The sequence below is a fragment of the Miniopterus natalensis genome, chromosome X (assembly GCF_054644295.1).
Source record: "Miniopterus natalensis isolate mMinNat1 chromosome X, mMinNat1.hap1, whole genome shotgun sequence".
In the NCBI taxonomy this organism is placed as follows: domain Eukaryota; kingdom Metazoa; phylum Chordata; class Mammalia; order Chiroptera; family Miniopteridae; genus Miniopterus; species Miniopterus natalensis.
In genome coordinates, this window is record NC_142103.1 from 67156647 (window position 1) to 67171269 (window position 14623).

The 14623-nt window shown below is 44.1% G+C and overlaps 1 protein-coding gene across 1 annotated transcript in view; it reads left to right on the forward strand.

The window, feature by feature from the left end:
* The window catches only part of ZNF185 (zinc finger protein 185 with LIM domain), a 50723-nt gene that overhangs the window by 27336 nt on the left and 8764 nt on the right, over window positions 1-14623 (forward strand). The window contains exons 16-18 of the mRNA XM_087813332.1: window positions 8542-8736; window positions 11488-11598; window positions 12692-12772. Coding sequence (XP_087669458.1) covers window positions 8542-8736; window positions 11488-11598; window positions 12692-12772 — 387 coding nt within the window. The remainder of the gene's footprint in view (window positions 1-8541; window positions 8737-11487; window positions 11599-12691; window positions 12773-14623) is intronic.

Consider the following 14623-nt stretch of genomic DNA (forward strand, 5'->3'; position numbering starts at 1 on the left):
GATTCCATAGTTTGTTAGATAAGAGGCTATTTTTATTGCCAGGCTATCCTATTAAATAAAAGGTTTTCTTATTTAAGAATATCCAACTTGTCTGTGACTCCTTTGCTCATCCTTGGCCCCAGGCCCTGTAGAGGCCCAGACCAAAGTTACTGAGCAAACAACTTTGGAATTCCTGCCACATCATTTGGCTTCCTACACAATTTAGTGTTCCACTTAGCAAGAGGGGGTGCAAAATGTGCAACCTGTAGATGAAGGAGGAGACTATTGGGTTTCTTTTCTTTTTAATATCTTTATTGATTTCAGAGAGAGGAAGGGAGAAGGAGAGAGAGATAGAAACATCAATGACGAGACAGTCATCACCCATCAGCTGCCTCCCACATGCCCCCAACCAGGGATGGAGCCCTCAACCTGTGCATGTGCCCTGACCAGGAATCGAATCATGATCTCCTGGATCCTAGGTTGATGCTCAACTGCTGAGCCACACCCAGCGGGCTGGGTTTCTTTTTGGGTGGATAAGGGAGTGTCAGGAGAGGCTTTCTTTACAGGTGGCATGCGGGTTGGAACTAGAAGATTTTGCCAGATGGGCATGCTGCAAAGGAAATAGAGTCAGGGTGGCTGCAATGAAGGAAAGGTTAATTGGTGGCTTGGTGGGAAGTGCTGAGAGGGGGCTGAGCAGGCACCTATTCCCAGGCTAAGGAGTTTGACTCACCTTCTGATGCCCCAGGGGCCACTGACAGATTTCAGGAGAGCAAGATGACCAGACGTGATTTGTAGGAAAATTCTTTCCAGCTGCCATGTATAGGATCAGACCCAGGGGTATATATAAAGCAAGATGATTCTGGTGCCCAGTTAGGAGACTTCTGAACTCAGCCAAGGGAGAGGTGCTGAGGGCACAAGTCTCATTGGTGTTAAGGGTAAAGGTGAGGGAAAGTGGTAGCCAAGGCTGCTCCCAAAATTTCAGGGTTTGGCAACTTGGTGGATGGTGTGGACCCAAAACTGTGACAGGAACCAATTGAGAGCCTACTGGGAGGTTGTGGGGGTGCTGTGCAGAGATATGATAAGGTCACTTGGGCCATGTTGAATGTGAACTGCCTGTAGGGAATCCAGGCAACGATGTCCAATAGTATATGAGTAAACAGGTCTGAAGTTGAGTGAAGATTAGACCCTGGGCTAGAGAGTTGAGGTTGCCTGGAAAATTAGATTGCCTGGAGGGGAGTAGAATGCCATTTTTCTGGTATTTTGTTTATACTACTATTCTCTTGGGAAGGAATGGCTTATTGGGTGCAAAGTTGGGGACTGCATGGGCACAGCTTAGCCCATAATTCTCCCTGTCTTTGGAGGCAGATGACTTTAGATGTACATCCCATAAAGTTCCCCCTGAATTCTCTGCTTCTCTCCACAAGCATCTGGGGCCAGTCATCTTGTTAGGCCCTTGGCTGTATGAGTAAGTCCCTGTGGTTCAGGAATGCAAGGGGAGTCTTCCTTTTTGGCTCAACATGTAAAGCCATTTGCTTCACCAGCTGACATTTATCTCCATTTTCTGCTTTTCTTTTGTCTCAAAAACAAAAAATGGGGGTTAATAATTATTGGCCCTCTAAAACTCTAATTGCATATATAAAAAGAAGAAAAGTACAAAAATAAGAGAGAGAAAAAAGACAGATTGGTCAGAATTCTGGAAAATAATATTGAAGGGTCTTCTAGAGGAAGAGGAGCTGAGGAGGGGTACTGAGAAGGAAAATTTCGTATAAACTGGAAAGAGTACAGTCATGAAAACCAAGCCAGGCTGAGCTAACTTGCCTGTGTGTTGTGGACCTTGAGATAGGCCCACCAGGTTTGGCAATATAGAGCTTATGGCTGCCTTGAGGGGGGTGTGTTGGGAGAGCTGAAAGGCTGTGGTTGGATTATGGTCAGTTGAGAAAGAAGTGGTCAGTGAGGAGGTACAGTTGGTAGAGCTGCACAACTCTTTCTAAAAATGTTCCCCATGAAGTGATATGTGTGGGAGGGGTGATCAGATAAACAGCTACAAGATGAAGGTGAGTGCTTCCTAGAGTGTGTGTTTATGTGCTCAAGGGAGGAAATACCTGCCAGGTAAGGTGAGTTTACTGTTGGAAGAGAGAATGAGCACACTTGAAGGTGAAAGGACACTAGGGTCAGGGTGGGGGCTGGGGGAGTGCATAGGTTCTAGAGCCTTGAACAGGAAAGAAAGGACTATGTCTGAGACAGGAAGGAAAGCTGAGTACAGATGTGGGTTGGAAGGCAGGGGAAGGAATGGGCAGGAATGGGAAGGAATGTGAGCAACTTGATTTGTTCTGGGAATTAATGAGCCACATATTCCATAATTAAACCAAATTTTACTTAGTTACTAGCTCCTGCCAGGCTATATACTGCACTGGGGATACAGACAAATAAGACTTGGTCCCTGCCCTCTAGAAGGTCAGAGCCCTTGACTATCTATCTTTGTAAGTATCTATCTTTGGGTATGGATAAGGTACTATGGCAGCATACTAGAAGGACCATGTGACTTGGCTGGCCTCACAGAATCAGGGAAGGCTTCACAGAGGTGACAGTAGATGTTCCTCTTGAAAACATTTGCAAGGAGGTGAAGGAAGGGTCCATGAGTAAGAAGAATCTCCTATGCTACAGGGAAGACAGCAGTATGGCATGTTTGGGGAGTACCCTGTGGTTTGATATGGCTGCAGTTTATGAAGAGAAAGCAGTGGAGTTGATGTTAGCCAGAGAGTATGTAGACAAAAATTAACCTAGCAAGCCTGAGACTGCTCTCCTTAGAAAGGCCTGCTTGCAAGGTGGCCCCTTGGCTGGCCTCTGGGAACTTGAAAAGGTAGACAGTTCTTTACACTGACATGAACTTTTCCTAAATGATAAGAGATAAGGCTAATGCCATAGATTGCTTGGAAAAACAATGTGCTTTATGCTGAATCTCTGATTGTCTTGTGCAAGTTGGAAATTTTGGTAGGTGCCAGGCAGAAAGGGCCTACGTGACCAGCTCCCAATAAAAACTTTGGGCTGTGACTAAAAACACTGGCTTTTCATTTTGCTAATTTTGTTTGTTCCTTTTGCAGTAGTAAAACTTAGTCTTGAAGACAACTATATGCTGAGTCCTGGAGTCCTCCTAGAGAATCACTGACCCTGGGGGTGGTCTTAGGGACACCAACAAAGCTTATCAATCTAATAAACAACAAAAACCACATGATCACAGACAGATGGGCAAGGTCATACACTGCACTGCTTGAAGCCAACCAAGCAAGTGTCCAGTCCATGGAGATGCCAAGCCAAGGCAGTATGTTCACACAGGTTGGCAGACAAGGACACCTGACACAAAGCTCTGGCTTCTAAGTGCAGGTTCTGCCTAGGCCACCCTGGCATACTATATGCTGTGTTTCTCAGATAGACAGCAACAATCTTCAAGTGCCCTTCCTCTCTTCTTCCTACTAGTCCAAGTCCTGGAGCATGCTGGGGTATGACTGTGGACAAGTCCTCTTTCCAAACTCAGCTGGGTTCTCTATTTCCAGTCTTTGGATCTAGTCACTGGCATGGCATTTCAATTAGACTAGGTTCATCATTAAGGGTGGCATTTGGAGTCTGGGCCAGGAGATTAAAGACTGCTTACTGCTAATAGTCCCAAGTAATAAGCAATCCCTCAGCCCCAGTCTGGGCATGCACCAGGAGGAAAGCCAATAGGTGCACCCTTCTAGAGCATGAGGCTTGACTAGGCTGAGATTCCAGGAAGCACAGAGGGAAGCAGAGTAAGAACTGCAGGGATGTAGGCAATGATAACAGCAGAATTGTGAGGGAGCATGAATGGAGGATAGGAAAAACCCTTGTCAGTATTTTAGAATGTCTAAATTGACCAGGTCAGAATCTTTGAGAGCCCAGACAGAATAGAAAATTCTCATGGGTGGGCCAGTCATTATTTCATTTGGGGAAAATTGGTGTGACCCATTAGTTTAGCAAACTTTATTTTTATAGTCCCTTAGCTCTATCATTTCAAATGACTGAGGATGATAAGGATGATGTAATTTGGAGGACAGAGAAAAAACTTGTTGGATTTCTTGGATAACTTAACTGGTGAAATGGATTTCTCAGTTACTTGAAAGAGCCAGAATTCCCCACGTGAGGAGATTTGTGCTAACAAAAGTTTAGCAACATCAGTGGCAATGGCCCTTTTAAAAGGGAAAGCTTCAAGCCACTGAGAGACCAGACATATGGTAGTAAGAACATATTTAAAACCACGAGATTTAGGAATGGAGTGAAATAAAATTGCTAGTGAAGAAAAGGTCCTAAACCTCTATATATTAACAAAATTCCATAGATAAGTGGTGTGAATTTCCAATTGAAAACCACTGGCCGAGAATACACTGGATTTAAATTTTAAAAGTAAAATTGCAACTAAGTTAACATTTAAAAATAACTGAAATTATGACTAATAACATTGTGTCACTGTTGTCTGATATCAGGCAAGGCAGCACCAGGACTCTGAGAAACAGAAGCATATCATGGGTAGTGAGGGCAGTGACACATCTCTAAAAATGTTATATAATTTCTGAAATATTTATATAATTAAAATTTTACCAATTAAAATTTAATTTAGGAAAGACTCAGCATTATTTCAGGGAGAGGGGTTGGACAGTGCTTTCCATGCAATTTATACAATATTAAATAAACCTAATTATTTTTAACACTTTTCGTTACAAGGTGAAAGAGCAAATAAATCCTTTGGGTCCTCTGGGAAATCTCACTGTCAGTTTTAGGTGTAAAAGGTACCCCACATTTGGTTTAGGGAATGCAAAATGTCAAATGTTATGATGAGGTTTGGACATTTGATTAATAAGATTATGGGATAGCGATGTAATACTTGATTATTTGTTGAATTAAAGTGACAAAAACGTTCAAGTAAAAATAGGAAGTAACATGATTGTAAAGATTCTTAGCTCCTTTAAAACTAAAAAGCCTTTTAAAGATAACTGAAGACATGGTGAAGTCAACATAAGGGATAGGACATTTGTTTGGTAAGACATAAAAACTTTGCCTTTTAGACAGATTACTCAGAAGGAAATAAAGATCATTTATAACCTTTTATTAAGAGCAGACCAACAATCCATAAAAATTTTGTTATTTTAACAGAAAGCCAGGTTTTAGTTATGCATCAGTATAAGATTTGATACTAGAGCTCTTTTGTGAAAATCTTATAGTCTCATTAAATTTTAGTCCATTTTGACCATGACAATTAAAATTTCTTTTCTGTGAACCTTTAAAAAATTTTTAAATATCCATTTACATAGCTTTTAGAACCACTAGTTATTTTAATTTAGGACAAAACTATTCTCTTTTTCCTTAACAAAAACATATTTGCATATCTTGCATACAAAGTTGTTCCCCTTTGCTATTATTACTTTTAGTAGTTTCATTTGTACATACTGATTATAATTTTAACTATTATTTACTTCTGTTTTACAGAGAAAACTAAGGGGTAGATCAGTTTGAATTGTCTGTCATATATAGCATTTTGTAGCGGACTAGTATGGCCTACAAATATATATATCCCATAAAAATGTATAGTTATATACTTTTTATAGTATGTTTTTCAGCTTGGACAAATGAACACATTTATTAACAGATCTAAATACAACCTCTCTGTGCTACAAAAAATAAGCAAAAAGTATGAAAACTTAAAATAGGCTTAGTAACTAATGTGTCAGTACTTTCTCTTTCTTAAAAATGATCTAGGTATTTAATGAATATTTATTAATTAATTTAATTTAGCATAAGTCTAAGGTTTTACATTACCAAAAAAGATCTTGGAAACTGTCTTAAAGGTGATGTATTATAAAATATAATTACTGTTGAAATAAAGTTTTCAGAATAATGACTTAGTTTGGTTTAAAGCAAATTTATATTTTTATAATCTTAAACATCTAGAAGATGCAATACTAGCTTATTCAACCAGTAAACCTATTTTACGTTTAGGAAGAATATGCCCAAGTAGAATAAAACTATATGCTTGTGTTAGCTGTAACGTTTATACTCACAAGACAGCTGGTTTTTGTTTGTTTGTGTGTTTTTAAAAATATATCTTTATTGATTTCAGAGAGAGGAAAGGAGAGGGAGAGAAAGAGACAGAAACATCAATGATGAGAGAGTCATTGATCGAGCCCACAACCTAGGCATGTGCCCTGACCGGGAATCGAACCCCGATTGCCTGGCTCCTAGGTCGACGCTCAACCACTGAGCCACGCCCGGCCGGGCAAGACAGCTGTTATTTATTAAACTAACAATATTAAATTCATCTTGTTTGGCAAAGATTTACCTAAAATCTTTGAACTTGAATTTTTTAAACATTTGGGTTAGTTTTTATAAGAACACTTTACTTTTTACATTCAAAGTATTAAAAATTGTTTCTGTAATTTATGAGAGTTTTAAGAATATTTAATTTATATAAGTGCTTATTTATCTCTTAGTCAATTGGAATAAAGCATAAGGGATTTTGTTAATTTGGTAATACTATGCAGAGTCAAGAAAATATTACTCATATATAACATACATATATACGGAAACACACAGACAAAAACGAATAGAGACCTTATGGCTTTAATTCTAAATTTCCAGCTATGAGTCAGATATAAGCACAGAAATACAAAATGCACTAGTTTATATGAGTTGGTTCTCATCTTTGCCTCACTTTATATTTTTATCATAATTGTGTTTCTGGCAGATGGGACAAGTTGAGGTTACCTGCTCAATATGAAGGCTAACGCTTCCTACTAAATATTTGTAAAGGAGGCTTTTAATTTTGGGGATTTTGCCCTGATATGTAATCTTATGGAGACTATAGACTAAATTTGTGGCGAGGGACCAAGGAGAAAGCAAACATCAGTCAGGGTGTCTCTGAAGCTCATCTACCTGGATAAAATACCCAGATCATTTCCAATTAGGTTTTTCAGCCTCAGATGGTTTATTTTGAGGTCCCTCGAAATCCTGGGGAACCTCCAATGGAGGCAGGGGCATAAAGGGTAACATATTGGTCTAGACACGAGGGAAGGGAGGTGCTTCAGCATAGATAGTTTGGGATGTTGGGAAGCAACAGTAATTTCTGTGGAAAGTTGACAGGGAGAAGAGAATAAAGAAGTGACGAGACTGAGTGCAGACAGCTCTTTCAAGAAGTTTGGCTGTTGAGAAGAGAAGCAGCTGACAGCGGAAGGGGGAGGTGCGCTGAGCTTGAGAAAAGTTTTTGTTTTTTTTTACTCCTCACCTGAGGATATTTTTTCCATTGCTTTTTCGGAGAGAGTGGAAAGGGGAGAGAAAGGAAAAAGAAGAAGGGGGGAGGATGGGGGGGGTAAGACACAGCGATTGGCTGCCTCCTGCACAGGCCCGAAGCTCTAACCACTGAGAAAACCGGCTAGGGACATTTTTGTTTGTTTTAAACTGGATGTTTAAGTGATGAGCTGTAGCTTCTGCTTCCACCCCACCTCTAATCCCCAGATTAGAGATGGGAAGTGTGAAGGGAGGTATGTGATCAGATTGAGCCACGGGGAGGAGGTTGAAGTTCCATCCTGACTACCATTTATGAGCCTCAAGGGGATCCTCACCCCAGGTTTTTCATCTGCAAAAAAAAGGGGGGGATGAAAATGCTACAGCCCTGTGATAATAGCAGTGACTGTTTTTCAATGAAGAAGACAAAGAAGTCCTAGCTGCGAAAACAAAGCGGCCACAATACCTGTGCTCCTGAGCGCGCACACGCTGGCATCCTCGGCATCCTCGGCATCCTAGGCGCTTCCTGCCCTTCCTCCATTCTCCGTGAGCGCCGCCATTTCTTGCAGCCCTCAGCTAGGACCGCGATGCCCACCAAGAAAAGCGACCTTCAATAAAGAAAAGGGCTGCCCTGATCGAGCTAGTTTTGGGCAGGGCTTATTCTGAGGCTTTGCCTGCACAGGCCACCAGATGGTGATCGAGGATCATAAATGGGCTGGCTTTACATCTACAGGTGTCTGGGAGCCTTTTGGTTTATATGGCCATCCCCCATTGTGGGATCACCTTTTTGAGAATCTACCAAGTGTAACAGTCCTTTTCCCTCCCCTTCGCCCCACCCACCCCACCAGGGCAGCTCCTTCCCAGAGACCTGGGGGAGGGGGACCTGCAGGGCCTGGCTTCTTACACCTGTCTGAGCATCTGGACCTGGGAAGAAAATATGGCTTGGGACTTTTTAAGTAGGACAGATGGACTGGGACCGGGAAAGCTTGGAGAAAGGGGGCTTACAGTGAAGGAGGATGACAGCAATACCACTGTTCCCAGCTAAGAGAAGATTTTCTCTTTTAAAACATCGTTGAAGTCATCAGGTGTTCTTGGGGATGCTGCCTTTGTCTGTGGGAAGGGAGTAGTGCTGGGGTTCTGAGGAGACAGACTACTTTCCAATATGGGGGCAGTGTTGGGCTCCTCTCTGTCCCATCCTCCAGGAGAGGAGCTGCTATGCCCACAGAAGGTGACATTAGCTTGCAGTGGGTGAGCAAGGCACTCATTCTTCCTCAGCTCCTTGGCTGGTTTTGAGAAGAATGTGGTCACCAACCTGGGAGAGACCTGGCAGGAGCAGCCTGAAGCCCCGAGAGGTGGCCAGGGAGACTCAGCTGCACCTACACAACAGCTTGAAGAGTTTAGCACTCCAGAGCATCAGAGCAGCCCCAGAAGACCCCAGCAGTTCATGGATTTGGAGAGCCAGGCCAGCAGGTAAGAGCTATACTGTGCTGGGCTCCTGCTCCTACAGCCAGGGTTTTGTCAAATTCCACAACCCAGAACAAACCCTGACACACTGAGCATGCCAGTTACCTTCTGCAGGTGTGACTGGTTAGGAGCCAGTAGGAAGCTGACCAGCAATGAGCATCCAAGGGGCCCATCTACATGGGCTTCAGTTTGGAGCTACAGCATCAAATCTGTTAGACCAAGCCTGGCACAGAGAACCACATTGTCTAGCAGCCATTTGGTCCATGAATACCTAGGCCTGGAGAGGGATATGGGTTGCCTTTGCCATTCATGGAGATGGAAGGTCTCTGAGGAAGTTGTGCCCTGGTATGGATGGGACTCCCTTCCAGAGGTAAAGGAAGTTCAATGCAGTCTTCCACTGGCACCACCACCAGTTTGGCCTTGTATGGCAGCATTTGGGTGCTCCCTTTGTTTCCCAGAGATCTTTTCCCAAAGTGGCCATGAGTGTGGAAATAGCCTCATGTGAGCCAGTTGTAGGTAGCAGCCATATACACATTGAACAAGATGTTCAGGGCCCTGCCCACCTGCCCTCAGGGAGCACACAGCATACCAACAAATAAACACTATAACAGTGACACCATAGTGATAACTGTTAGCATTTGCTGTGTGCTGAGAATGTGCAGGCACCATTCTCATGTTTTATTCATACTCAGTTCTCACACTAACCCTATAAGGAGATACTTTTTCTCTGTTCTACAGATGAGAAACTGAGGCAGGGGGAGGTTAAGTAGCTTGCCAACACTTATCCAGCCAGGCAGTGGCCTAACAGGGATTAGAACCCAGACAGTCAGAGCCCAGAGCCTGTACTGCTAATCGCTGTGCTGTATCTGCTGCCTCTCCATTTGTGATAAGCCCAGAAAACAAGAAAACAGTGCTCTGATGGAGAGAGGCCAGGGCAGCAGATGTAGTAGCTAGGAAGGTCTGGGAAAGCTTTTCTGCTGAGAAAGGGACAGTTCAGTTGAGGCCTAATGCACAAGGAGAAGAACCTAGGAAGACAAAACATGGGTAGAGGAAGCAGCCTGTATGGAGGTCATGGTAAGCAAGGGAGTCAGGAAGAAAGGACTAAAAGAAAGTCCCTGTGGTTTGGAGGATAAGAAGTGATGTGAGGAGGGGGATAGGAGACCAGGTGGGTGGGGCCAGGGCTGGACCTTGTAGGCAAGGGGGAGGAGATTACAGGAGGGTGGTGGGATGTTACCCGATAAGTTAGGGAGCCCTGCCATTGGAGATCTCCCATTGCTCAGATTGCAGTCCTGGAGGGATCCCCATGAGGTTATTTTTTACCTTGCTCCCTCAGCTCTGCTGTCCCCTTGGTTGTACTGGGTGTGGATCAGAGGATGCCAGAAACTAGTTGTTCAATCAGAAGAGGATGCTGTTTCCTTCCTCTTGTAGTCAGTTCTCTTCTCACTCTCTGGCTCTGTATTTTATCCCCCATCTGTCTTTCCAGGTTCCCATGGGGCTTTCCCTCTCAGCCAGTCTACCTCCTTCAGTTTCCATGGTTTATTCCTGTGTCATAGGGTGACACAGGAATATGAACAGAGTCACTGGGCACCTTGAATCCTGGGGTGAGAGGGCAGGTACCCTGGAAGGGCTTACTGGAAGAGAAGGTGGCATTAAGTGCAAAGGTACGAGAGAGATTCAGTTTGGCTAGAGCTTCAGGTACATGCAACATCATTTGAGAAGATGTGACTGGAGAGCCAGGCAGGTGCTATATCATGATTGTTTTCCCCCTCCCACTCTTAAACTAATTGAGGTTTGGGCACTGTATTCTCTGGCAAGGGAGTGATACCCCAGAGCCTAGGCCAGGTGAAGGCAGACTACATCCAGAGCATGATATGAGCAGCAGCATGTTGGAGAGAAACCAAAATCAGCCCAGGGCAGTGCACACCCATAGAGCTGGCCTAAGGCTGCTAGAGAGTGGGCAGATGTGATATGGATAGCACAAATGGGGAAGGGGTGTCAGTGGTGGGGCCAAACAGGATGCCCTGAATTGTAGTAGGCAGCTGTGGCAGCTTTAGTGTGGGACTGATGACCTGAAAGCAGGCAGAGTGAAAGTAAGGCTCTGGCCAGAGAAAGGCCTTGTGAGCTGGCTCAGATGTTAGATTCCAGACTAAGGGCTTGTGTTGTAGTCAAAAGATGGAGATTCAGAAAAACCATTATACCTGTCCATTTCCCGCTTTTGCTTGTGGACAGTGCCTTCTAGAATGAACTGCATCCCAGTCTCTTCCTTGGTGATGCTTAAATTCGTTTGTCCCTCTCTCCTTCACCCATGTGTGCTCCGGAGAGTTCACTGGAGAGTGGGGGAAGGAGAAGCTGATCCTAGGAAGGGGCTGTCCAATTCAGTGAGGGGATGAGCTAGGCTGTGCCTGTCAAGTCCCCAGTAGCCCCATGACGTACTCTAACCAAGTAAGTCCTAGGCCAAGACTCTTGGCTACAGTGGGGACTTATGGCTGGATACTGGAAGATTGGGGTAGTGCCACTGACTCACAGTGTGACCTGGGTCACTGAGCCTGGGTTTTCTCATCTGTAAAGTGAGTTATACCACCTACTGACCTCAGGAGTGTCGAAGAGCAAAAGCTTGGTGATTTGCAAGGGTTGTTAAAAACAAAAAAAAAACTCCTTGAAGTAGCAGTCTGGGGATTAGGGTTCAAAAACCCTGTTTGACCTGTTTGATAACAACTCCCAGTATGGACACAGTTGTTCCTTCCTCTACCTCTTCAGGATGAGAAACCCCTCAAGCTGTATGGTCACTGTCACAGTCACTGCTGCCTCCGAGCAGCCTTACATTTACATCCCAGCCTCCCCAAGTGAATTGGACTCCAGCTCAACCAGGTAAGAAGGAACAACCTGGGACATGTTCTCTGGGCTCTTTCCTCCCTGGAGCTAAAGGACTAGGCTTTTGTCCCATGTCATTTCTTTGACATTAGCTTTAGTGACTCTCCCAATTCCTAGTAGCCCATTGGTTAAGGGCCCACATAGCTCAACCCAAGTCCCTATGCCAATGAGGAGCTGTGGTGGTACTTCCTAGGGTTCTGCCATCCATAGAACCTTGCTAATAGCTCCTGGGGAACATTCCTGGAAAGGCAAAAGAAAGCCCACTAAGGCCAGGGAGTATGTCTGTCTCCCTCACAATATCCATCATAAGGAGAGGTGCACACCCACTGCCTCACATGCATTCCTTGCCTCACCTACAATTTTAGAGTGTAGGAAGGGAACCATTGCCAGGAGGATGAGTGAGGTATGTGTGTGTAGGGGTGGATCAGAGGGGCCTCTGCTGACATCAAGCATGGAAATTGGGCTACATTTAGGACCACAGTGAGCCCAGCATGAGGCAGACCTTGTTTCCAATGTTGCCAGGGGCCTGGCCAAGATGTGGTGACTTCTGGGCCTCTGAAGCTCCATGAGTAAGAAGAGAGATGTTAGGTTGCTGATGGAAACTCACACAGAGCAGAGAAGACCAATAGTCTGGGGGTGAGGCTTGAAGGTTCTCCTGGTCCCAGCAGAAGAGGAAGAAAGCACTAAGAGAGATAGAAAGCCCACTGTACCGAGGTCAGGGGTGGGGTGCCTCCAGTAGTGTTAAGATCTGTGTGAAGGAGAACAACATATCACCACTGGCTGCAGGGACCCTCTTTCTAGGTCTCTCATCCACACACAGCAAGCTGAACCCATGGGCTTTGATTTCAGCCTGAGTTCCCAGTGGGCTCAGCAGTCTAGCAGCTCCCATTTGCCTCTTTCCTTGCCCAGCGGCAGCTGGAGCACACTCATGCCTCTGCCCCGAGGCCTCCCTAGTTGCTCCTTCACTTCCTTCAAACCATCTGAGGGTCCTCCTAGCCCTGAACCCCTCCTTTGGGCCAGGCCCAGTCCCTTGGAATCTTTCAGTATACCTCTTTCTGTTTACCTCTTTCTGTTTGTACTCCTTCTACAGCAAAGGGATTCTCTTCATGAAGGAGTACATGAATGCTAGTGAGGTATCTTCTGGGAAGCTGGTGTCTTCACACCAGAGCAGGTAAGAGCAAGTCCCTGAATCTTTCATGTCATACCCTTCTCCTGCAAGGTCCTGTGTCATCTTCATTCTGCATCCCCAGTACCTCATCTAGTACTTGGCCCAGAGTAGCTTCTGTGTAATCATTTATTGAATGGATGAATAATGTAATTGCCTACAGATGTGATTTATGTTTTTCCAGCTGTTCTGCCTAATTTGGTGCCTTTGTGTTCCCCATTTATCATGAATTCATCCTATACCCCACTTTCAGTGCCATCCCTTTCTGCCTGTCTTTGTTTCTTGATAAACTACAAGCTTTCTTTTGTGAAATACTGAGAGCATCACTCTTTATAGAAGTGGCAAGGCCCTTACAGACCATCTAGTTAATTTCATCTTGTTTCAGAACATAGGGCTCCTCTCTTCAGCTCCCACATTCTTTCCAGCATGCCAAGTTGCCTCATTTGAACACACATTTGACTGTAGTTCCTGATGTGTGCGTAACTTTTCACTTACCATCTTTTAATCTGCTTGTTTCCTGAAGCCATGTAGAAGGGTTCCTCCCTGCTACATCAATTAAAACAACCCACACTGAGACAGCATCCTCCTAGGAATGTATTTTATGACACACCATCCCACTGCTAGGGTACAGATTTTAGGAACAGAGAGAAGCATCCTGGCCTTATTTCAGGACTGGGCCTCGGGATTCTCACCAGTTTTCACTGGTGCTATGAAATGATGAGTATGGGCATGGAAGTCATGTTCAAGTCCCACCTCAACCCCTAGTGGCTTGGACAAGATACTCAACCTTTCTGAGCCTCAGTTTCTTTGTCTGTAACTCCTTATGGTGGTTTTTCTCACCAGCTTTATTGAGATATAATTTATATATCATAAATATCACTTTTTAAGATTCACAGTCCAGTGGTTTTTAGTACATTTACAATGTTATGCAACCATTAGCACTACCCAGTTCTCCATGAGCATTTTCATCACCCCAGAAGGAAACCCTGTACCCATTAGCAGCTCTCCACACCACCAGCCATAGCCCTTAACCACCACTGATCTATTTTTTGTCTCTAGAGTTTTGTTCAGAGAGGTTTTGAGATTAGAAATAATGTATGTAAAACCTCCAGCACCCCCAAGGGAGCTACCCTTGCCATCTAACATTTGCCTCTATGAGTATCATTTGACTGAACTTTGTCCATTTTCTGGTCTTTCTTCTCCCAGTTGCACCACTGTGTTAAATTTATTTCTTACAGTTTGAAAATTAAATTTATTTTAAAATTGAATTTAGCATTCAGTCAAAGTGTTATGTCTTCTGACAAGCCAGTAGACAGACTTTCTTTACTGGATAGTGAGAATTGTGTAGTCCAATGTGTTTTCCCCTTTTGCCTCAGGAGGCTTAGAAATAAGCTTAATACTCAGAAGAAATCAGAGCCTGGGCTGAAATTCTAGCTTACCCCTTCCTTTGGGTGCAACCTGAGGCAAGACACTTAACCTCTGAGTCAGTTTTCCTGACTACCTTGGTGTCATCATGTGGCTCCTGTGAGAATGGCTGCTTCACTAAAGCATACCCACAGGGCTTGTAGCTAGTCACCTTTCCGTGGCAATAGTTTTATTTTTTTAAACCATTAGTTTTTATTAATAAAAGTCTTATTATTGAAAAATGATCATGAAAAAAGAAAAAAAAAATCTCACCCCTATTCCCACCCTGTAACCTAAGCATAGGTATTATGTTGGAATATTTCCTTTGTTCCCATTTCTAGTGTCTAATTTCTGCTGTGAGTGGACTTCTGGTGACTGTCACATTACAGCCCAGAAACATATGTGGGGAGAAAAGCTTTGCTCCTTTCCCACTGGTCAGTGAAATGGGGGACC